We start from the raw sequence: 23,677 nt of genomic DNA, 5'->3' as shown, positions 1-23,677 counted from the left end.
CCTGGTTAATTTTAGAGTAGGTCACCGATCATTAAGCGCTACGAACAGTTGATAACGGGTAAATCAGCCCACGCGGAATTCCGATTAGACACCGGTGGTGATTCGAACAGAAAATTCTGGTTCATCGCGTTGGCAGACACCAAATGAAAAATGTGAGTTATTCCAAAAATTACCAGAGTTCCATGATCCAGAGTTAATTGTTTGTGGAAATCGAACGAGAAACACAGGAAAAGCTTCGGATTTCGATTGATATTAAAAAATGTTTATTTACCTTAATAATAATTTAATTGTATAGTTTAGGATATAATATAAATGTATAATTTATACATGATTTTGATAATCCGAATAAAAGTTGTGCAATATCTTCATGTAACTAGAATATGAAAAGATCCACCCTATCTTGAACTTTTTATTTAAATGCAATTTCAATCAGAATCTTTAGACTCCACTATGGATGTTTGAAACTGCAAGAGGATGACGAGATACGTGACTGTCATGCTGATTATCTGGAGAATACAGTTGTATCAGAATAAAGATACTTGAGGAGGCGAATCCGCATCAGAATGCAGTTGTTTCAGCATGCAGTGATTCGGAAATGCAATTGTAACGAAGTGAACAGTAGGATCTGCCATAACTTACCGAGTGTACGAGGGGAAAGTCTAACGAAAAGAGTCCGTACGCCGTGAAGTAAATTTTCCGGTGTATCAACTCGACGGAGAATTGTTCAAACTGAAATATACAAAGAAACAATCGAACAGCAGAATTGATGAGCCGGAAAATTTGTATCTTTTGAGAAAATACTAAAAACCTCGGCTTTGTCGTCTCGACTTAAATTCGCTCGATCGAGCACCATGTAAATAGCACCTGCTGTATTCCTCATCTGGAAGAGTGGAATGACAAATTTTCAACATCCTAATTACGATTAGTAATTACGATTGGTATTAAAAAACTTCAAAGAGTTCAGTGTTTATTAATATTCATAAAAACCTCATTAGTGATGTTATCGACGCCCTTTGTGAGAATAGCAATCGGTACTATGAGTACTAAAACCCAAGTTATCGCACTGCTCACGACGAACGTAGAGTCGATATCCAGGCTGAGCGTCAATGGCATCAAACCCCAGTAAGAGTTGTAGACAATCTCGACGCAACACAGAGGTATGACGAACAATATCGGTACAGAATAGAATTCAGCAACGTCCGATCCGATCGCGTAGAGCATATTGTGAGCACGTCTGAAGTCAACTATTTTCGGGCAATAATCGAAATTCATCAGAGCTATTTCACCGTGAATAGCGATCGGACGAAAGGTCCTGATCGTTGAAGACTTTAGTAATTCGATGATGGCGCCGTTGAGGTTTCTGAATTGAATTTCAACGATTTTAACCATCAGAGCGTACTGCAGCATGAAATGAGCTATAACAAAAGCTGGCACAATGTCATTGCACCAATCAAGTATCACGGTATTATTGGCCTTGGCATCGGATACAACGAGAACGACCCAAAGGATCGTCAGTGCAGTAGAAATGCCGAACACGCGTAACCGGCGTATGCCGATGTCTTGTGAATTAGACAGACGACGAATGGTGGAATCGACTTTTACCAAACGATTGATCAGTCGGACCATGTGATTGCGTTTCATCGACGTGTATAACCAGATTGCGTTCATCAATGCTACACCGAAAACTGCTTGAGCCGCGTCGAAAGTAGATAGAAAAGGTGTCCTGAGTACAGATTGCCTCTCAAAAATGCGTTCGATGCTTATGGTACTTAGAAAAATATTTGCTACGATGAGAAAAGCGTTGTAGATCAAATTAAAATAAGAGTCGACGAACTTCACGGACACTGGAGTCTGGCAAGTGCGTTTATCAGTTCCCACTAAATCATTTGCCACCATTTTGAAAGGAGCGAGACCTATCGTACTGAAGAAGAGAAGGATCACTTTTGTGTCGATGTATTTATGATTTCTGTTATCTTTGAGATTCGATCTTTTCGATGCGTCTGCTCCCATTTTGCAGTGTTATTTTTTTCACGTGTTTACTTTGTAATTTCCAATGGTGGACTACTTGATGATTTAAGTTGAAGCTGGCGCTAAGCTCAATCAATTTTTCGCATCACCAACACTTGGAATTCCACGGCCAATGGAAGAGCCGACTATCAATATTTAATTCGATTCGATCTCATGCAGTTTGTACGAGTCAGCACGCTCATGCACGCAATTATTGTGGTTTTTTACATTAACCCGTCGGTGGTCACACTAAACGTACACTTTGAAAAGTTGATCGCACGACATCACATGTTCCCTTACGTGCATAATTTCAAGTGCTCTTTAATGCGATCAATGGAAACTCAAAAATAAAAATGATCAACAGCCAACAAACGGTAATAATCGCATCGATTCTAAAATCTGTAAAACATCAAATTTGCTACGAGAAAAATCCTTATTTTCTTCAATCGCTCTATCAAGCAGCAAAATCAATTCAAACCCTCCTTAATTAGAACACAACACTCGAAGGAATGCAGAGTATTTACAGAGATCATACAAGAAGGTTCATTATACAAAACCGAACATTGGGAACATATTTTCAATTAACTGCACCATTCATGTCGAACAACACACAACAACTCTTTGTGTAAACTTTAAGATTAATGTTTTACCCAAAGAATATTGAGAAATTTGAAGGAGCGTCTCAGATGTCAGTTTTAACCGTACATTCTGTGAATCCATGGAATGGGATTTCAAACATTGAGCATTCAACCAGCTTGTCAGCCGTTAACCACGGTTGCGCAAGTGTCTCGAGCTTTGCTGTTGATATTTGAAACTGCAAGAAGATCACGAGGTAGGTCATCCTCCCGTCTACAATTTTCAAGAGAATATTGATTCACATTGGATTAGCTTAATTAACGTTGGGTGGAAGTAATTATAACAGGAACGTCGATTTAAAAAATCCACTTTATTTATTCCACAGTAATGCCCTTAACGCGTTTGTTTGAAGAAGCCATTTTTCGCTCGATGCATAGCAATATCGATCGTGAACTGCAACTCTGTATCGATCCGATTGATAGTAATAAAAAATATGGAATGACATGGATGGCGTGTTACTATTCACACTGAACTGACAAACCCTTTCAATATAGGCATTCAACATAGATCCAAACAAACATCGAAAAATCGATTGATCAATATTGAGATCAACAGAAGTTGGTGGAAGAAAGCAAACCGGTATAAAGGACGTAGCAAGTACTTCTAGAGATCTGATAATAAGTTTCATTATACAAAATCAAACATTGAGAACATATTTTCCATCAATAACACTATTTAAGTGCAACTCTTTATGGACACTTAAAAATTCAAGTTTCATTCGAAAAAGATTGGGGAAAATTGACGAGCGCCTCAAGTCTGAGTATTTTCGAATACTCAATTATGCGTTATGCGAATCCAAAGAACGAGGTCCCAGAAGTTGATTATTCTCATTCGTCAATCCATTATAGTAGTGGTTTAGCTGTGGCTGGTTGGCGGCTTGCTCCAATTTCTCGGATGCTTTCGACTTCAATTTTGGTATTTGAAACTGCAAGAGAATCACGAGGTAGGTGATCGCTGAACTGAATATCTGAAACAATCAAACCAACCGAATTGTGCATACGTTTTTGTTTTGATATCATTGAAATTGCATGACTTACCGAGTACACTAGGGAACCGTCAAGAGGAAATAAGCCGTAGGCGCTAAACGCAATCTTACGATGTAACAATTCTATAGAGAACTGCTCGAGCTGAAACTCGCAAAAACACAGTTGGAAACGAAACTTCATATAACAAATGACGAATCATAATCATACAAGGAAATTCTGATCACCTCAGCCTGATCCTCTCGACTTAAATTGCATCCATTGAGCACTTTGTAAATACCATCGGCCATCTTCTTCATCTGTGAATCCATAAACACAAAACTAGTAATTAATGTTCCCTTAATATAACAATTAGACGGACGCGTTAAATATGTTCGAAATTTTCATGGAGTGGTTTTATTCGATATAGACCGAAGGATGCATTCAATGTCGAAATGCGACTCGTATTACGAACGTTAATATAATTTACAAAATTTGGCAAACAATAATTATCGTACAAACCTCAGCACTCACACTATCGACACTTTTTGCAAGAATAGCGATCGGAATCATTTGTGCGAAAACCCAAAATATCGAGCTGGCTATAACAATCGTAGAGTCGGTGTCCAGGTTATGTGTGAATGGCATCACACTCCAATAAGCATTGTAAATAATTTGGACGCAATTCAAAGGTATAATAAACAGTATCGGCATCGAATAGAATTCTGCGACATCCAATCCGATCACGTAGAGAATATTGTATGCACGTCTAACGTCGGTTATTTTTGGGCAATATTCGGCATTCATCAAGGCTATTCCATCGTGGATGATGACCGGGCGACAGTCCCCGATGGTCGAAGATCTTGATGTTTTGATGATAGCGCCGTTCAGATTTCTGTATTGTAATTCGATAAATTTGAGCATCAGAGCGTATTGCAAGATGAAGTGAGCCATGACGAAAGTTGGTACAATGTCGTTGAACCAATTAAGCATCTCGGCCTTTGCATCACATACAATAAGAACGATCCAAATGATTGTCAGTCCAGTAGAAACGCCGAGTACGTGGAACCGACGTATGCCAATGTTATATGAATTATTCACACGACAAATGGTGGAATTTACTTTTACCAAACGGTTTAGCAGACCCACCATGTGATTTTGTTTGATCGATGTGAGTAACCAGAGTGCGTTCGTGAATATTACACCGAAAGTTGCTTGAGCCACCTCAATGGCCAGTGTGAGATATGTCATATATGAATAATCAGTATCGAAAACTCTTTCAATGGAAATGATACTCAGTGGTATATTGACTATGTTGAGAAAAGCGTTGTACGTCAAAGCGAAACGAGAAAGCACAAATTTCACGGACACTTGCGACTGGCAATTATCACTGATTCTTCTCGCACGATTATAGCGTACGCTGCCAAAAGGCGCAAGCCCTATTATTCTAAAGACAAAAAGTACCATCTTAACGTCCCTGTACCCGCAACTCCCATGAAAATACGATTTCTTCCATGCTCTTCTAGCCATTGCGCGTTAATTCACACTTCTCTGCTCTGCAATTTTTGAAAGAATAATACTAGACTCGTATACCATTAGCTCGAAGTAACCAGTAATAGCCTTTCCATGAAAAATGTACAATAAAGCCGGCCATACACGCTACGGTTTACCGGAGAGGTCTACCTGTACGGACGTACCTGCGCAGGTTGACCGGAATGTGTATGGCGAGAGACATGTGCAAGTATTTTGACCTAGCAGGCAACCGGAGCAAAATCGAAAATCAATTTTTTCGGGTCTGACCATGCGATGGACCTGAGCGTGTGTGCATGTTTTTCGGTGCCCCATACACGCTACGGCGTCAGGTTGACCTGTACAGACACAACTGTACAGGCAAACCTGTCAAGTATACCGTAGCGTGTATGGCCGGCTGTCCGATGCGGCAGATTTTGATTGAAATCAATCTCATGTTTGGATTTCTAACCGCGTAACAGAAGAAAAAACACCCCCAAAATGTAGAATTTAATATTTGATTGGGTGAAGTATCTACGACTTTGAACATTTCGTGCGACTGAACATGCTCCTACGATTATTATTAATTCCAATATTGACTGGGTCAAGTCCATTGCAATAAAAGCTTTGCTTTCCTCTAGAATTGCTCTTAGCAAACTCTTTGGAGGATCATTATTATCGACGAAAAGCCGTAAAATTGATTGTTATTTTATTACGCTATTTGCAACCAAGTATCAATTTGACCGAACGAGAGAAGAATGATGGGAAGTCAAACTTAATTCAATATATTTGGTAAATATTTAGTATCGCGGTGCCAGTTGTAATCGGCTTGTAAATTTTTTCTCGTGACTTCTTTACAATCTGAACACGTCATTACTAGTGATGTTATGTTGGCGCATGATCTTTTTAAAAAAAAATTTTTCTTTTGTCGAAATTTTATAGACTTGTGGTCGAAAAAGTGGCAAAGAATTTTTTATTCCAACAAAAGGTCATGCGGCAACATAATATGACTAGTAATGTTGTTTTCAGATCGTGAAGAAGTCATAAAAAAATTGACGAACCGATTACAGCTGGCGCCGTGATACTAAATAATTTATACAGAGCCATGGCAGCGATTCGAGACAATAATCAAAAGAGCGTTCGCTCGAAGACTTTTCGTCGGAGCCTAAAGACTACAATTCTAACTGTTTTCGAAATCTTTCAAAATTCATTTTTTTAATAATAATAAACACACCGGTTTTTTACGCCATCTTGGCGTTTTCGTATCTCTCTCAAGTGTGAACATATTGAGCAAAAAATCTGACTATTGTCAATTCTTTTTTCATTTTTTTTCTTCCTACTGGCTCTTGTTATGAACAAATAATCGATTACATATAGTGACCGATAAGAATTTATACCTGTTTATACCGAGTAATCACGAAGAATATAACATTTTTAAGGCATTCGATTCGCATGACCGTATTTTTTGGTGGCGAAATTGGGGCACTCGAAATTTGGACTGATTCCTAACCTCTGAGGAGTCGCGGTTATTTAGGAAAAGCTTCTGATTCTGTTATTTTTTCAACGTCTATCGTTAATATCTCTTTTAAACATTCGACAACCCTTTATTATTTTTATCGTCGTTATATGGATTCTTTACATTTTTTTCTATTTGCGAGACAGTCTGTATCAGGAATTTTGAATGATTTAATATATGAATTATTATTAAATAGAAAAGTGGTGATGACGGAATCTCCATAAGCTCCCATATAAATTTTACGATTTTTGAAGTTTCAATTCTTTATTTAATGTTCGATAACCTGATCTGAAATTTCGCCAATTTATTCGCATGCACTTTTACTTTACTGTTATTTAACGATGTATGGTACAAAAGTCTAAATAATTAGAAATTGATCAAATTTGGTGATAATGTTCTTCAACATCAAGTGCGAAGACACTATTTTTTTCAAAATTTTCTTCTGCTTAGTTATCGAGTAATTACGCATTAAAGCAGATTTCTTATGCCCGGAATGTATACCTATATATATGGAAACGCTATGCTTATACACGTGAACTTTAGTGATCAATTACTCGATAACTGTACAGAAGAAAAATCTTAAAAAATTTGTATTGTCAAATTTGGCACTAAAGAATATGTTCACCAAATTTTATAAAATTCTGATCATTTTGAATTTTTTTATGTTTTTAGCATGGTTTAGCATGGCAACATTGTATCGCCTGTGCAATATATCCTTAATGCATACAAAAGTTGGGCAAATCTCAATGTGATAAAACATAAAAGTATTGCTTCGGGACTGAAGTTTTTTGCTTACATTTTTTTTTTATCTCGAGATATTAAGAATCCGCTGTTGGTATTTGAAACTGAAAGAGGATGACAAGGTACGTGATCATCGCACTGATTATCTGTAAAAATGAAAAAAAAACCATAATTTATATTTTCTTGGATTCGTTGTGATCGTCGTGACTCACCGAGTTCACGAGGGAACAGCCCAAAGGAAACAGTCCGTACGCGGTGAAGTAAATTCTACGATGTAACAACTCCATGGAAAACCGTTCGAGCTGAAATATATTCAAGGATTAGATCAAATAGCAGAATCAGTTGCATAAAATAAACTATTTTGAATTTAAAAATACTAAGCACCTCGGCTTGATCTTCTCGACTCAAATTCGATCCATCAAGCACCTTGTAAATAGCATCAGATGTTTTCCTCATCTATAAACATAGGATAACAAAAGGGGAAATAAACTTTTTCCCAATCTCTGAACACCACACCATCCCAAAGTGGAACAACCAAAATATCGCAACGAAGTCGAGAGCCGTTTAGAATCATCCACTTTCATTCAGCACAAATGATTGATTTTGAAGTTGCAATGTTTGAATTGACAATAACAGAAAATAATTTCCAATCACATCTCCGTGCTATCAAAAATATCGATGACCGCAGGTTCAACAAAAAAAACTGTATCATCAATGTCGAAGTGCAACGTGACTTGTACAATTTCAAAATTTAGTAACTTTTAATTCTCTCGGAGCGTACGTTGCTTCTACGCAACACGCGCTTCCAGGCCCCATAAAACTGCATCGGTCAATAAGATCGGGGTTCTAACTGCCTAGTTCCACCAAGCAAGGTTAGATTGCACCACAGATACTCCTAAACCAGAAGATAAACTGCTTTAACTCATCGAAATATCAATATGAACTCGGCGTTTCATGTTGAGTTGGTGCTGTGTGAAAACGTGCTTTACTTATCGCAAAAGAAAAATGAGTACACATTTGTTTTTCATACTCCAAACGTTATATCCTTTTAATTAAGGTAACTTCTGTACTGCATGCTAATCAAATGAGTGCTAAATTTTCAAAACGCTTTTAGACCAAGTTCAACGTATCGATTAAACTTATTATTAGTACATATGTATTCAAGCATATTTTATTAATGTGAAAAAATATTTAACATGATAGTTTTGCAAAACTATCAACTGATAGATGCAAATTTCCATGATGACACATTTTCACAGGTATTTTTCAAAGAATCATCTGCATTTTTTAACCGATTTTATTGCACCAAGTCTCATTTTGTTTCTCAACCGATCCCCTACGAATTCACCACGTAAATTTTCCTTTAAACTCATTCCTTTAGAAATTATGAATGAAAAAGTTTTTTCACTCAATGAACAATTAGCTGCAACAGTGAAACGATCAAGTTAAAAAAACAACTACATTGACGAACAAAATGAGACTTGTTGCAATAAAGTCGGTAAAAAAACGCAGATAATTCTTTGAAAAATACCAGTGAAAATGTGGCAGCATGGAAATTTGCATTTACCAGTTGATGGTTTTGCAAAACTAGCGTTTTTAATATTTTTACATCTTAATGAGATATTTTGTAATACAAATCAACTAACAATACATTTAATCGGTACGTTTAACTTGGCCTAAAACCGTGTTGAAAATTTAGCACTCGTTTGACTAGCATGCAGTACAGGAGTTATCTTAAAGGAAAGTTAATATGATGTTTATTTTATAATATTTTATAATATTTATATAATTTTATATAAAGTTTTAATATAATAATTTTATATAAAGTTTTAATATGATCTATTTAAGGTGTTATTCGCTAGATTCATTCGTAAATTTTCCTAATTTTACCTCCCCCAAGTACCTGGTGCTGCGCGCCCCCCACATTCAAAAACTCGTATTTCCCAAGAAAAAACTAAAATATCACGTTGAATTCGGAAACTAGAAAGTATTTTGAGATAAAATCATGAAGGGAATAATTATCCTTGAAAGTTACGTAGGCCTCGGTCTGAGAGGGTTTTAAACAATTAACTAGAATTTATAGAAACCTCATTGGTTATGCCATCGACCCTTTTAGCGAGAACGGCAACCGGCGTGATGAGTACCAGAACCCAAGCTACGGAGGAGGTAACCTCGAACGTACGATCATTTCCCAGGTCGCGTGTCAACGGCAGAAGACCGCTGTAGGCGCTGTAGATAATCTCGAGGCAGCACAAGGGTATGATGAGCAGGATCGGCAGCGAATAAAAATCCGCGATATCGGAGCCGATTTCATAAAGAGTATTGTGCGCGCGTCTAAAGTCGATTATTTTAGGAAAATAGTCGTGGTTTGTGAGGGTTATTTCCCCGTGATTGGTGAACGAACGAAATGTCCTGACGATCGGAAAAGTCGATAAACTGACAAGAGCGGAATTGAGATTTCTGTATTGTATTTCGGTGAATTCGACGATCAGAGCGTACTGAAATATGAAAAGATTTATAACGAAACTTGGCACGATGTCATTGAAGCAATCGAGCAGCGTGGTATTGTAAGCCAGCCGGTCACTTATCGTCAGGAAGATCCAAACGATCATAAGCACGATGAAGACGCTGATTACGCGTAATCGACATACGCTCCTCCACCGGAAGCCGGACACGCGAGAAATGGTGGAATCCACTTCAATCAAACGGTTTAAAAGGCTCGCCATGCGGTCGCGTTTGATGGATGTCAATAACCACAGTGCATTCATCAATGTGATACGGAAAACAGTTTGTACGACCTCGGCACTGGCTGTTAAATCGGTCGTGTATCCATAGTGGGTTCGATAAAGACGCGGAACGCAGATGAAACTTATGGGCAAGTAGATTATCGTGAGAATAACATTGTAGACGAGACCGCTGCGAAAACACACGAACTTCAAGCGCACTGGAATCTGGGACGTCTGCTTATCACTGACTTTTTTTGCGTAATCACTCCTCAGGATTTCCAACGGAGCGAGGCCTATCAGTTTGAAAAAGAAGAGAATGACTTTGATGTCCCAGTACTTGTGATTGATATCGTCCCTGGGATTCGATCCTTCCCATGCGCCCCTTCCCATCATGAATTTCAACTTCTTTCTTCCTCGCTGCTCTATTATTTCGCACGGGACACTCATTACTATTACATTACGTCGAAAAAGTTGTAAGTAAACTCTCGGATTATGGAAAATAGCATTGCAGTCGAGCATGGAAGAGTCCAAACGAGCTCAATCAGCCCGCCCCATCTCGAAGAGCTTGACCGTCGATGGACAACGGAATAGGATAACCACATTAATATTTCATTCGACTAGGCATAGTATCGTAGTTTTTTGCGTTTCGTGCGAGTCGACACGCTCACGCGATTATCGAAGTTGGAATATTCGCTGGTTAGTTCCATTTCGACTGGCTTAATGAAAAACGCAATGGAGATCCTCGATAAGCGGGACTACTAGCTTGCATTCGTGCCATCTCCGATGACGCTTTATTCGCATCTGACATTCTCCGGATGTTAGATTAATAAGCAAAACATAAAATATAATTAGCGCAACTGTGCATACGCAAATCCGCTTGCAGAAAGGTCCTTCTTGTTCCCGTTAAACGGAGCAATTTTGACTCGTTCTTTCAAGTGCACTCAAGAGCCAACTAGCGGTGGCATAGATCCAAATTTGTGCAGCCTGGAAACCTCCTTCTACGTATGACCGCGGATGGTGACTACGCTTGAAAAGGCTCATGTCTTTGAGTACGAAAAAAATAGAAATTGAACGATTCATGGGAGAAGTCCACCTACACGGAGAGACTTTTATAGCAAAAATTACTGTTTTTATAGTGACGTCGGACCACATCGATGTTATAATAATAATCGCTACAGAGTGTGTCAAATAATGCAAAAGTTTGGGGAACCATTACCACAGTTCATAGTAAATAACGCGCTGTAATATATCAAAAATCAACACCGAGCGAATTTTTATGAAAAACAGTAAATAATGAAATGATTTGATGAAAATTCAGGAGATAACGTAGCAGTCGTTTCTCTGTGCTATACGAATAATTGCTTAGTTTCGTATTTTCCCTTTTACCGCACTGAATTTTGCTGAATAACATAGCAAAATTCATGCGGCCACCAATTATACGAGGCGTTGCGAGTATAAACATGAAAATTAACCAGCGGCGCATAGTAAAATTTCAAGCAATTTGTCCAGTCCAATTTACCAATTTTTAACATTTCGCCAAAGACACGAGTGACATTCGGATATCGATACATCGTTCGATGTAAGAATGTCGCAGACCTAAATTTTGCCTGTCGTACATAGTAAAATTTGAGACACCTGCTTTCGGCATCAAAATTACTACGCACTTTGGTGAAATGTAATAAAATGACGATATAGAACAGCACTGCTATAAAACATAGCAAATTTTTCTATGTATTCATCCGAAATATTCGTATAAAAGTCTCTCAGTGTATCGGTACTGAAACAGTGAAGCTATCTATCAGAAGATAATTAAAAATCGAATAGTTGACATCTGGATTTCGATAGCACTGATGAGCACTCTAGGGAACCGGAATCACGGAGAAAACGGATTCGTTTTGTTTAGTAAGAATTTTTTTAAGCACGTTGAAAAAATTCAGGAACGAATCGCTAGCAGCATAGTATTTTTTTCAATTTTCCACTATTTAGTAACTTGAATTTTAAATAGCTCTAAATGTGCGAAGAGAAAAAAGTAAGGGGCAAGAAAACGATGTATTTATCGTTGTGTTTTCGATCATTTTTCATGTCAGACTACAGCTTATAAATATCGCAAATGTTGACCGTTGGCATAGTTAGTTCGGGTAGTGTTCAAATGTCAAATATCAAATAGTAGAACGGTCGATATTTTTAAAGTTGTGATATCAGATTTGAGAAAATTTCGAAATTCTTATTTCCGAGGTTACTAATCGAATGTGTTCGAAATTTTAGTCATTCCAACATAACGTATTTATCCCCGCCCAATCCAAAACTTGCAACTTGCAACAAAACAACACCGTGTTGCATAAATTCAAACCAATATCCAAACGACTGGATAACCATATCCAACGGAGCCAGATCATCGTGGCAATTACCTGAACTATAATGGCCCATCCTGGAATGAAAGTTGATCGGTAAAACAGGCAGAGATAATGCAGGCTCTTTAGCACGAACGTGACACAAACACATTTGCTTTGAAACTTGAAAAATTTATGATAAATACGGTATTTTCAAGGTTAACTGAAAAGAAAATCGAAAAAGAAAAGTTCCCTCGTTCTCAGCCTCGAATAACGAATTTTCAAATCTAGGGGGAATAGTTGTCAAACTCGTAGCTCTCCCATATGTCAACAGCGCGCGACCGAGATCTTTCCTTTTTCCCAACATCACCCCCATCATCAATAGAGAGGAAAAGTCGCATAAAAATAAGAGATTATAAAACGACGAATGACAGGCTTCGAGAGAACATTGTGGTATGAAGAACTTGACACGTGGAAACGTGACAGGCTGGAGTACGTAAAACGGAAAAATTTCATTGCATCTTGTTACCATTAGTTAGTAATTTTCCCTACGAACAGCTCGCTGGGTAAAAGAGAGTCTGGTAAAGTTTCGTTAATCGACTGGAAATTTAACCTCCACTTTATAGGTACTTGGCGTTTGGTCCTAATTTTTTAATATACAAGTGACTCGTTATCGTTTTTGAATTTCCACCTTAGTAATAAAGCACCGAGTTTACTATGAAACGAATTTATAGTTTTACGTCAAAAAAACTTGGAACAAAATAAATAGAATATTTGTAAAGTCGTTAATAAAATGTTGTAGTTAAGTTTTATAAGCGCATCCCAAAGTAAATATATATCAGACACAAAAAATATGAAGTATTAAAGTGAGATTGTTATTTCGAAACATTCGAGACACGGTGAAACGGTAAAATGACGGTAACTCTCCAGCCACTAGGCAGCAAAGAAATAAAGGTAATTTCGCATCTGGTGGAAGAGTACAGCTACCTTAAGCGTCATTTCGAATGTGTCTGAATCACCTGTTCGTGAGTGACGTCGTTGGTTATTCCGTCTCCGTCTGTCCCACTGGTTGAGTCGTTCGGGCGCGCGGACGTTCGTATGCGCCACCAGTCGTCCGCGAGCGACACCAGTGATAGGCAAGATGGCCGAACAGTGGTGACGGGTAGTGGAATGTTCGGCTGGAAATTTTGTGATTTTCGTGAAGCCCGGATGGCCTAGCAATGGCCGAATTCAACATCGACATCAGTAAATTACCGGAAGATGTGCGTGAAAAGCTTGCCGAGCTCGAGCTCGAGCTTTCCGAGGGTAAGTACCATTTTTATTCAGACAGAATAAGCGAAGAAAAAAACCTCATCTTTCATTCACACAGTCCGCTTTGCTCGCAACCCCCCCTTGTATAGCCTCGGTCTATAAGGCCTACACACAACGGTAACCCTTCTCTGACTCACCCTGTACCACGAATCCCCCGTCTGATAATCGATAATTTCTTACTGTTGCCATTTTTCCATTATACTTTTCCCATCGAGCCACGCTCTTCGTTTCCACTGCGCCAAACGAAATAGCACATTTTTCCTCTTCCTTTTCCTGTCAATCTTTCGACGAGGGTTATTCCGGTGATCAAAAATGAGAGTAACGAAACAATTTTCTCCAGACATCCTGGAGTGCGAGTTGCTTGGCCGCGCCTCTGAACACACTTCCGTCTGCGAGTCTTTCAGCTCATAGGACCACTTCGTTCTCACTTTTTTCACCTCAAATCATTTCATCGCCAATCGATCTGTCATTTTCACAAACTTTCTCGTCTTCCCGTCCAAATTTGCGGGAATAACTCGAGACTTTGATGCGAATGTTAAAACCATGTGGACGCGATGATTAATCGTTTGAGCATAAGAGAAAATAAGGATCTGACACGTTGAAATTCTCTCCTCTGACGTCGAATTTTTGTTTATTTTTCCCCTTTGTAACGCTTCTTTGATTCTTCGCCAACGATTAAACCCAGCGAATCCTTTCCACCCCCGTTTCAATAAAACCGATTAATCGACGATCTTCGCTTGTCGTTAATCGCTATTAATAACGCGGCTCGCGAAAGGTGGTGAATAATAAGTATATTTTTATCTCGAAAGGTGGCTTTCTAAGATCTTTAGAAGCGAAAAAATCCCACGAAGTAAGGTTCAGACAGGAAGTGAGAGATGCTCATACGTTACTCACACCTCTGTAACGATTTTTCGTTCGTACATTCGTGAAAATCTCGCCTCGGCACACCTGTTTCTCGAACGTACATTCCCGTCTGACGTTAGTTGCTTGTTTTATACGACGCCGATAAATCCTGACCGGAGACGCGAGCCTTCCGACGCACATTGCGAATCATTTCATCGGAAGGATATTAAACGAGAAAGATTGTGAAAAGCAGCTAAATTCGACGCAGAGAGCCAACATTTTTCTCAATTCATTTTCCCCACGAAACGCGGATGAGCAGGCTGCTGCTGATTGATTGTGAAAAGATGACAAAAAACAGGCACAAAGAGAGCTTTGTCCCAGGTAACGAGCACTGCGCCCCTTTCTTTTTTTCAAGTATCCTGTTACAGGTGCTAGAAGAAGGCCCGCGGCAACGGACGAAGACAGAGAGAGGGGAGGGTCGGTGTGTTACCCCCGCGAGGGTGGGGATCAAATGTTGGAATGACTAAAATTTCGAACAGCTAAAATCTCGAATTTATAAACTTCGAATGATAATATGGAGACGGACAGATTCGACTAGAGATTTGAATGCCGAAAATAAATAAAGCAGAAACTGCAGGGTTCGAAGAACGTTTACATGGAAAATAGAATGTAACAATCGCCCATAGGACGATGATTAAAATATCGATTTTTCGAAAATTCAACTATCACTCTTTCGATTCATAAATTACTACGGTCAGCGATACTGTGAAAATTCACAATTTTGAAAATATAATAACGAAAGACCAAATATTACTCAGGTTGAAATACTGAAACACCAAAAAGTCGAACGGTCAAAATAGCGAAACGTTAGAAAGTCGATCGATCAAAATAAAGAAATGCAGCGGAGCTCCAAATACACGCGTCTCACTCACTCACTTACTCAGACCGATGATCTCCAATTTTAAACATCGCCATTTTGACTTTCGCCTTTTCGAGCTATCGCTATTTCTGCATATCCAAGTTTTATAGGCTCGAAAAATTCACTTTCGATTTTTTGCTACTCTGTATTCTGGTCTGTCTGTAAAACAATTACTCTCCATTTTGAATTCGAAAATATGAACTTTTGACATTCGGATGGCCTGTTAAAATTGCATTCGAAATGAAAACTATTGAAATATATATTTTCGGGTAAATATGAATTCAAAGAAGGAATTTTTGATTAAACACGCAATCTGCTGAATAGTCGATCGGGAATAAGAATTTCGAATTACTTATTTTTCTCCAAACTGATATCACAACTTTTAATATTTCGAAATATCGACCGTTCTACAATTCAGTTATTCGACATATTGAACACCACCCCTCCGCGACTGGCCAGTTCCCATCTTGCAAATACCGACGGAAATGCATCACGTAAAATAGTTGATCCCGCAGGTAGAGCTTCGTGTCGCAGTGAGCCAGGTCGGCGAAGCCCTCGTTTCGTTCGAATTGAAACCTGGCTTATTAAAAACGACGACTGGGCAGGGTGGAATCATTTCCAGACGGAGATCAATGGCCTTCGTTTGGTCAGGAGTCGCTGTGCCGTATGACGTTGAAGTTTGCAACGTTCGAGTCCAACGAAATGATCTGAAAAAGCCTCCAATAAATTCAGGAATTCTTCAACTTCGTTCCCTGCCGAATTTGCAATTCGTAGATTTTCAACCTGCACCGATACTTGGTGAACTTGAAAATTGGTCAATTACAAATGTTTTTTTCGTTCATTCCGTTGCACTCAAAAACGTTAAAAACTTCAGCGTCGTTGTGCCGTTTAGAAAAAGGGTCAAAGGGCAGCAATTCATTGGAGAATTATTAGCGGACGAAGGGGCTCTGGCGAGCGGTACCGAAAACCGTGACAACCGCGAGAATCCTTATAAAACCCGGAGAAATTTTCTTCCTCCGATTGCCAGGCGAGTCTCCTGAAAAGCAAGAATGTCCTCGTATATTTGCATTCATATATATTTGGGAGACACTCCGAGGTCTATAGTTATAGCCGAGATCGTGGGAGCGGGAGAGAGCCGGGGAAGGAGAGGAGAAGAGAGATCAACCGGTTTCTTCTCTCTTTCTCTTTCTCTCTCTCTTCTTTCAGCTGCTGTATGATAAACCACGCCTTCATGAAGCATTAACGAAAACGTTAGAGACAAGTAGTTTTTCGAAAACGCAGATTCGTCGATTTTCGAGAAGCTTCCCAATTTCTTCCCTCGAGATTCTCACACGAATATGACGTTTCCCCAGGACACTGAAGTTTGCAACGTCCAACAAAAAAAAACATTTGTAATTCACCATTTTCTATTTCACGAAGCATCGGTGCAGCTTGAAAAACTACGAATTGCGAATTCGAACGAAATTGGAGAACTACCGGAATTATTTAAGGCCTTTTGAGATCATTTGGTTGGACTCCAACGCTGCAAACTTCAGTGTAATGTTTCCCCGGAGCTCGTCTAGCCCCACCGCGCACTTTTTTGTTCCGTGAAGTCGTCCAGGACGCGTACAACGCGCAGTCCTCGGTATTGTACCGCGAGTCACAAAACCGTGGAATCCACGGTCACCACATCCGTCCGTATGTTACAACCCTTGTTGGACTTTTCTATATACGCAAGTGTGCTGTGGAAACGCTTGAACTCTGGGCCCCATCGTCGGCATTGTGCACGCGAATTCGCTCTTTTTACGTGCTCCGCGGCTACCACGGACATGTGCGTTAAACACACGCGTCCATGCGCACATGCGTGTGCGATAATAAGAATAATATTCGTTGTTCACTCGTTCTCATGCAAATGGCGTTACTTTGAAGCCACGATGACCAATCCTCGAGCACGTTTTATCTCTCGTCCGGGAGGCCTCTTTATTTGCACGTGAAGTAATTGCGTAAATTACACTCGACGGTGAGCTGCCTCTAGTTCGGACTAATGTTCGTGCTCGGAGAGCTCTTTCAATGGAAATGGACTATGACAATGCTGCATAAGTGAGGCCATAGAGAGCTGTCAGACGAGGAAGAAACTGGGAGAATCTTGGAGCCTTTTCACTCGTTATGCTGCGAAGAAACTGACAGCGAGCGATGACCAGTGGGCCATTCCTGGCATCGAGAGTTACGAGACCCAGATTTTTCGATGTCCCTTTGATTTGGAGCGTTTTGGAACTCGGATCGAAAGCAGCACGGCGATGGGACAGTCGCAGGGGGGTCCGCACTCGGTGGCCTGGATATGAGTGCGCGTTAAGATCCATCAGCAGAGCCACTCGTGGGTCACACAGCACGAGGAACATCAGCTTTAGTATCCGAGGCGTTGGAGACTAAAACAGACAATGTATTACATCGTCGAATCTTAAGGAAATTGAGGCATTGGAATGAAAATGATGTCATCGCTTTTAAACCGATTGCATCTTATAAAGTGAAGTGTCAAAAAAAATCAGTTGAATTTTCAGACAGTTTAGGAGCGTCGTTGCTGAGGAAAATCAATAACAATTTGGGCCAAATAACATGTATAACCTTATGGAAGTCAAAACACATTAAGGAGGGTGGCTACCGACGATACAATGTTGCCATGCTAAACCATGTTAAATACATTAAAAATTTCAAAATTATAAGAATTTAACAAAATTTGGTGAACATATTCTTTAGGGCCAAATTTGACAATACAAATTTTTTAAGATTTTTCTTCTGTACAGTTATCGAGTAATTGATCACTAAAGTTCACATGTATAAGCATAGCGTTTCCATATATATAGGTATACATTCCGGGCATAAGAAATCTGCTTTAATGCGTAATTACTCGATAACTAAGCAGAAGAAAATTTTGAAAAAAATGGTGTCTTCGCACTTGATGTTGAAGAAAACATTATCACCAAATTTGATCAATTTCTTATCATTTTGACGAGTGTAGCCACCCTCCTTAAGTGATATCTCCGTTAAAAATGATGCTAAAAATATGAAATTTTTTGGACAACATGAGCAAGGCTTGCCGAATAACGTCAATTTTTTTCAGACTTATTAGGAGATTTGCTGAGATTATATTAATAATAATCTGTTTTCCGTGCAGTTTTTTGAGGCTAGGATCGTCACCGTCCGTGTTTTCGACTGAGCTTTCACCAGTTTTTCGTCTTCTTTTCCCCAACTCTTCTTTAAAGTGTATGCAACATTGTCAAACTGTAAACTGGCCTAACTTTTGAAAGGTGCAGGCCTCAACTTCCTTGAAGCATCGCCCGCTCGAAACATTTGTCTTCGTTACTCACGCGTGAAGTTTTGATGCGTGAATCGCCCGCGCCCGGGCACCCGCAGTTACGCAATGACGAAGACGAAGCATGAGGGAGAACTGGGTGCATGCGTTCCACTAATAGAAACATCAAAAGCTTAAGCCTCGGCAAGTTTTATCGGGAGTCACAGGCTACCGGGAGAAAAAGCTTTGCTGATCGAGTTAGTCGATCGATCGATGAGGACCGATTTGAAGAGAGGGAAATAAATGTTACTGGCTATTCATTTGAGCGATTTATGTACTCGGTGTCGTTATGAATTTGCGATCGTGAGACTCGGCTTCAAGTTCAACAATTAAAGAGCTCGTTAAACCAGCACGGACGATCATTTCACACTCGGTTTTATCCGATTGTGATTTATCGTTAGAAGACATTTCTTCGCATCGCACCGATCGAGAGAATTTTATCTGCCATTACGTCACGTCTTGTCCCACACCCCTCCGAGTTATTTCGTCTTGACACTCCGCGATTGTGTGACACGAAACGATCGAAAATCTGGCAAGGTAAACCTCGCACGACGAAACAGCTTTCTTTACGTGACGCAAGGAAAACAGATAAAAATGATTGATCGATCGATTATTCCCCCGACCAATCTTTGCCACGATAAGCAGAAGAAGTGCTAGGTCATGCTGCTGCTGATAGAATGTATCTCTGTACAAAAATATTAAGTTGTTTTGGTTACATATTTATTTTCACTGCGAACTATCAATCCGTTTGACATTCGAATAAATGAGATGGAAAACTTCCTTCGAGATACTTTCGCATTCATCAAATTCTTTTTAAAGTATTCTCAATCACTTGTGGACGTTTAAATGGGCTTGAAATCAGTTTCAAAGGTGGCTGGATCCCCTGAGCTCAGCCACTCGAATTCAAGTTTGTGATTATCGATTTAGCAGCACTTTGTCAACAAACCATTCTCGTAAATCATCATAATATTCGCCATCGCAGCACAGTTGATTGCAGAAGATCCTCGGGTCAGCTGGACCCTCGAACAAAACTCTCGAATGGCTCCCAGGTCAAATTCACTCTCAATCCCACCGGAACGGACCGGAGTGAAGCAGAGTAAAACGAAGCATTTGAATGGAATTTTGCGTCGAATCCTCTTATAAGCCTGTTCATTTTAAGGAGGGTGGATCACGAAATCAAAATAATCAAAATTTGATTAAATTTGGTGATAACATTCTTTAGCATCAAGTATACAAATACAATTTTTTTCAAATTTTTTTACCACGTGGTTATCGCATAATTGAGCGTTAAGTCGAAGTTCTTACGTACGAGAATCATAACTGTAGGGTAGTATAGGGCAAAATGGATACTTAAGGATTTAAGCAAATTTCATTGATGAGCATATGGTCTTTCAACTATTTTTGCGTCCCAAAATTGATGCCGAGTCCTTGTCTCCCGAATTTCGTAAAAAAAAAATGTCGGGGCAAAACGGACACAGCCCCTCAGAGGCATAAAAATCGAAAAACCGACATTTTTCAAAATACAGTCATTCCAAGTGACTGTTCCCGAATAGAATGGCAACTCGGTAATATGGGAAAAGAAATGGGACCACTCAGGCTCCATTCCTTGGATGTAAATGAAAAAAAATGAGTCAAATCTTATATCCCATTTCTGTCATGTTTTTGAGGAATGCAAAAAATCAACTTTGGGTCTATCGCCCTATATCGGAGTCCCACCATTGGTCCTAGTTTCCTGAATTCCTTCAAAAAAAAATTCCGAAATTTTTCGAAATGTAGCAGTTTAGCAGACAGAAAAAAAAGCTCACCAAGATAGCCAAGTCCTCATCTTTTGAAGACGTTTCTTGCATTTTTTGCGAAGGGTTATATTCGTCGTCCTCCGAAGATTGGATTTACTGTGTAACATGCAAAAAATGGGCACACACCTTGTGTACAAGTATTGAAGATGAAGACGTCAGCTATGAGTGCGATTTTTGTAAAAAATGAATAAAACACCTTTTTTCCTTAGTCGTACTTCGATTACTATTGTGCTTTATAAAAATAAGTCTAAAAAGCGAATAGATAGTGAGAAAGTAGTTTGGGATTTATTTTGCTCTGAAATTTGAATTTTTTGGGGATGTTACCGTGGAATTCAACAATTTATCATAATTTATGGTCAGGACATGATTTGGAACCGAAAAAAAAATTTTATGCGTTTTATGAAATTTCAATTTCGGGAAAGTCCGTTCTGTCCGGACTTTCAAACGGACACTGTGTCCGTTTTGCACCATAAAGTTGAATTCCGGGGCAGAGCGGACTTTCCCAAAACTAAAATTTCATAAAATGCATAAAATTTTTTTTTACCCTATATATGTAAACTCTGTGCTTATACACGTGAATTTTAGTGTTTAATCACTCGAGAGCTATGTGGTGGAAAAATCTAAAAGAATGTATATTGTCTTATATATTTTTAAAGAATACATTTACCACAAATTTTATGAAATTCTTCATATTTTTAACATGGTTTAGCATGGCAACGTTGTATCATCGCGATCCACCCTCCTCAAGCCTTTTCCCCGTTTTTGAAACGGAGAACTTGCCCCACTCTGAAGCATTTTCGAGGTTTGGGCCCAACTGTCGCTTATAACCCCGAGAAAATTTCTAACTCCAAATCGATTTGTATTATTATACGATATGTAAGTTTGACACCTTATCAAACTCCCAATCGTGTACGTCACGGATCTGTTCTGTGTACAACGACTAAAGGAGACGATGAGAAGTAGAGACGCAATGCAGAGGGAGCGAATAACACCGAAGTTTGCAACGTTGGAGTCCAACGAAATGATCTAAAAAAACGCTCCAGTAATTCAATTCTCCAATTTCGTTCACTGCCGAATTTTCAATTCGTAGTTTTTCAACCTGCACCAATATTTCGTGAAATAAAAAATTGGTGAATTACAAATACTTTTTTCGTTCATTTCGTTGGACTCCAACGTTGCAAACTTCAGCGTCGTGGGAACGAGACATTCCCTCGTTCAGGTGTAATGCCAAAAGTAATGTAATATTATCCAATTGTAAACATCATTTTGTAACTTTGTGAATTTTAATTACAGTTATTTACTGCAACTTCGCATGACGTGATTTCTCCACGTAGCGGATAGCTAGTCGCAAATTCGACGGCCGCTATAACGGAGGCGGGGCGTTAAATTTCCCCCACGGCCCCTTAACAGGCCTACAAAGGGATCGTACTTCAAGATTTGTTTTGTTTTTTTTTATTTCAAGAGTTGCCTGGTTGTGAGTCCCGAAGACTCTTCGTAGCAACGATTGAGTTGAGGACGGAAAACTAGTAATTTAAGATCGAGATAAATGAAATATTCATTAAGCGTCAGAGACTAAATGAAAGTAAATGAAGTTGTTTTGATTCCGAAGCTCCTCCACGATTCGATTACTCATGATTAGTTCATCAGCGAAACTCCTGTACTGAAAGGCCACAGTCTCGATTGCTCACTCTTAAAATGCTGAGCATACGCACGAGTTGGCCGATGATTTGATTTTTATTACGTGGAATTCCGGAAAGCGGAAGTAGCGAAATGCTGGTTACCACACAGCTTGGCCCAGTTGGGCTCGGTCTGCCTGTTTTAATTAACCGAAGTCGCGGCTATCTGCACCAACATATACGCGATGAAGCAAGAGTTTAGGGAAAGAAATTTCCAGAGCGACGAACCGCGAGAGCGCGGATACTCGTGGTTAAGCCTCTCGTCCCCTGAACCCCTTTCTTCGGCCAGGTTCCCGGCGTGTGTCGTGCGAGAGGTGAAACATCGATTTTTCCACCGTCGCGATATAGTGAGAGCGATCAAGGAGCTTAATCGGGAAAGCGATTATTCGAAAGCAGCGACGTAGGACGACGACGACAGCGAGGACGATCGTACGAAGAGCGAGAGGAAAAGGGGGATAGAAAATTTGCCGTGAAAGCCGCGGGCGTTTTGAAATTACAAGCGCACATTCAATTATTAGCGTCGACAGGCGTATAATTCAAGCAGGCCTGCGTGAGAACGATTCATCCGAATGAAGATGTCTGTGTGTGCGTGTGTGTTTGTGTGTGTATGTGCGTCTGCATTAATTCAACGGAGTTACATATCCGAGTTACAAACATACGCTTCCTCCGGACTTTTGTATCCGGATTGCTTTGCGTGTTAGTGCGAAAGTTCGACACAGCAAATCTCCGACTGTATAGCAACATTCTGTTGTTGTAATCAGCGTGACGGAATGCGCCTGAAGGACCGCTCGATCCTACATCAGTGCAGCGCCGATAAAACTCTGCTCTATTCTCTTTCACTCCGCGCTCGCCTCAATCAGATATTGCCGGCCTTAGGCGACCGACACAATGCTTTTCGACAGACCAAACTCGTATTTACTCACTCTTCAACTGCGCCCAGCAGACCCAAGTCATTTCGTTTATCCAACTGAACTATCTCACTATCAACCTTTTACATACTCGGGCTCTGCGTCGTCGAACTTTTAATTAAACTCACGGGATCGTCGCACTTGGAACTCAAATGACCGAGCCAGCTGTTCTCAAATGGATGATTCACCGAAATTATTAGTCCATCTGAATATTTGAATTATTCGTTGAATTTGTGGAAACGTCAAAATATAACGTGCTGATGCCCGACATTTCGGAGCCAAGTGGCGAAAAATCGTTAACAGGGAACCTGAAGAGGGTTCAAGTTTTAACGTGAAAACTGGTTTACTATCCATTGGATCACCCGAGTCTGATTTGTTCACATTGAAATATGATCTTTTTATACAATATCGACTGTAGTTAATCGAGAGTCGTCTGCGTCTGAGTCTTATGCAATCGGCTTGGCTAATT

General features: G+C 39.7%; 4 protein-coding genes across 8 annotated transcripts in view; 1 reads left to right on the top strand and 3 right to left on the bottom strand.

Annotated features, from left to right (window-relative positions):
• Positions 1 to 333: 333 nt before the first annotated feature.
• On the bottom strand, positions 334 to 2,010 carry LOC122416776 (putative gustatory receptor 28a). The gene is made up of 4 exons (XM_043429823.1): positions 988 to 2,010; positions 809 to 880; positions 640 to 729; positions 334 to 506 (listed from the first exon to the last, which is right to left on the bottom strand). The coding sequence occupies exons 1-4, from the start codon at positions 2,008 to 2,010 to the stop codon at positions 426 to 428; spliced, it is 1,266 nt and encodes a 421-aa protein (XP_043285758.1). The 3' UTR covers positions 334 to 425.
• Positions 2,011 to 2,953: 943 nt separating this feature from the next.
• On the bottom strand, positions 2,954 to 23,545 carry LOC122417644 (gustatory receptor 68a-like). The gene is made up of 8 exons (XM_043431361.1): positions 23,224 to 23,545; positions 7,756 to 7,827; positions 7,584 to 7,673; positions 7,427 to 7,517; positions 4,128 to 4,500; positions 3,854 to 3,925; positions 3,681 to 3,770; positions 2,954 to 3,610 (listed from the first exon to the last, which is right to left on the bottom strand). The coding sequence occupies exons 5-8, from the start codon at positions 4,410 to 4,412 to the stop codon at positions 3,422 to 3,424; spliced, it is 636 nt and encodes a 211-aa protein (XP_043287296.1). The 5' UTR covers positions 4,413 to 4,500; positions 7,427 to 7,517; positions 7,584 to 7,673; positions 7,756 to 7,827; positions 23,224 to 23,545; the 3' UTR covers positions 2,954 to 3,421.
• Positions 9,438 to 10,487, bottom strand: LOC122416775 (uncharacterized). Its single transcript, XM_043429822.1, has one exon. It carries the CDS (start codon positions 10,485 to 10,487, stop codon positions 9,438 to 9,440), a length of 1,050 nt encoding a protein of 349 aa, XP_043285757.1.
• Positions 13,530 to 23,677, top strand: part of DIP2 (disco-interacting protein 2) — a 66,794-nt gene continuing 56,646 nt past the window's right edge. For all 5 annotated transcript variants that reach the window (XM_043431339.1, XM_043431337.1, XM_043431340.1 and 2 more), the window contains exon 1: positions 13,530 to 13,732. In XM_043431339.1, coding sequence (XP_043287274.1) covers positions 13,648 to 13,732 — 85 coding nt within the window. In that variant the 5' untranslated portion in view covers positions 13,530 to 13,647. The remainder of the gene's footprint in view (positions 13,733 to 23,677) is intronic.

This window comes from Venturia canescens, chromosome 10 (assembly GCF_019457755.1).
Source record: "Venturia canescens isolate UGA chromosome 10, ASM1945775v1, whole genome shotgun sequence".
In the NCBI taxonomy this organism is placed as follows: Eukaryota; Metazoa; Arthropoda; class Insecta; order Hymenoptera; family Ichneumonidae; genus Venturia; species Venturia canescens.
Note: the sequence above shows the minus strand (reverse complement) of the source record. Positions and strands in the feature narration are given on the sequence as shown.

Excerpts from the sequence above, each read along its gene's own strand:
- LOC122417644 (XM_043431361.1), bottom strand. The coding sequence starts at position 4,412 with ATGAATGCCGAATATTGCCCAAAAATAACCGACGTTAGACGTGCATAC. Across the intron at positions 3,771-3,853 it reads GTCGAGAGGATCAGGCTGAG|CTCGAGCAGTTCTCTATAGA; the intron begins GTGATCAGAATT and ends TGCGAGTTTCAG. Across the intron at positions 3,611-3,680 it reads ACGGTTCCCTAGTGTACTCG|ATATTCAGTTCAGCGATCAC; the intron begins GTAAGTCATGCA and ends TGATTGTTTCAG.
- LOC122416776 (XM_043429823.1), bottom strand. The coding sequence starts at position 2,010 with ATGGGAGCAGACGCATCGAAAAGATCGAATCTCAAAGATAACAGAAAT. Across the intron at positions 881-987 it reads TCGATAACATCACTAATGAG|ATGAGGAATACAGCAGGTGC; the intron begins GTTTTTATGAAT and ends CCACTCTTCCAG. Across the intron at positions 507-639 it reads ACTTTCCCCTCGTACACTCG|ATAATCAGCATGACAGTCAC; the intron begins GTAAGTTATGGC and ends TGTATTCTCCAG.
- LOC122416775 (XM_043429822.1), bottom strand. The coding sequence starts at position 10,487 with ATGGGAAGGGGCGCATGGGAAGGATCGAATCCCAGGGACGATATCAAT.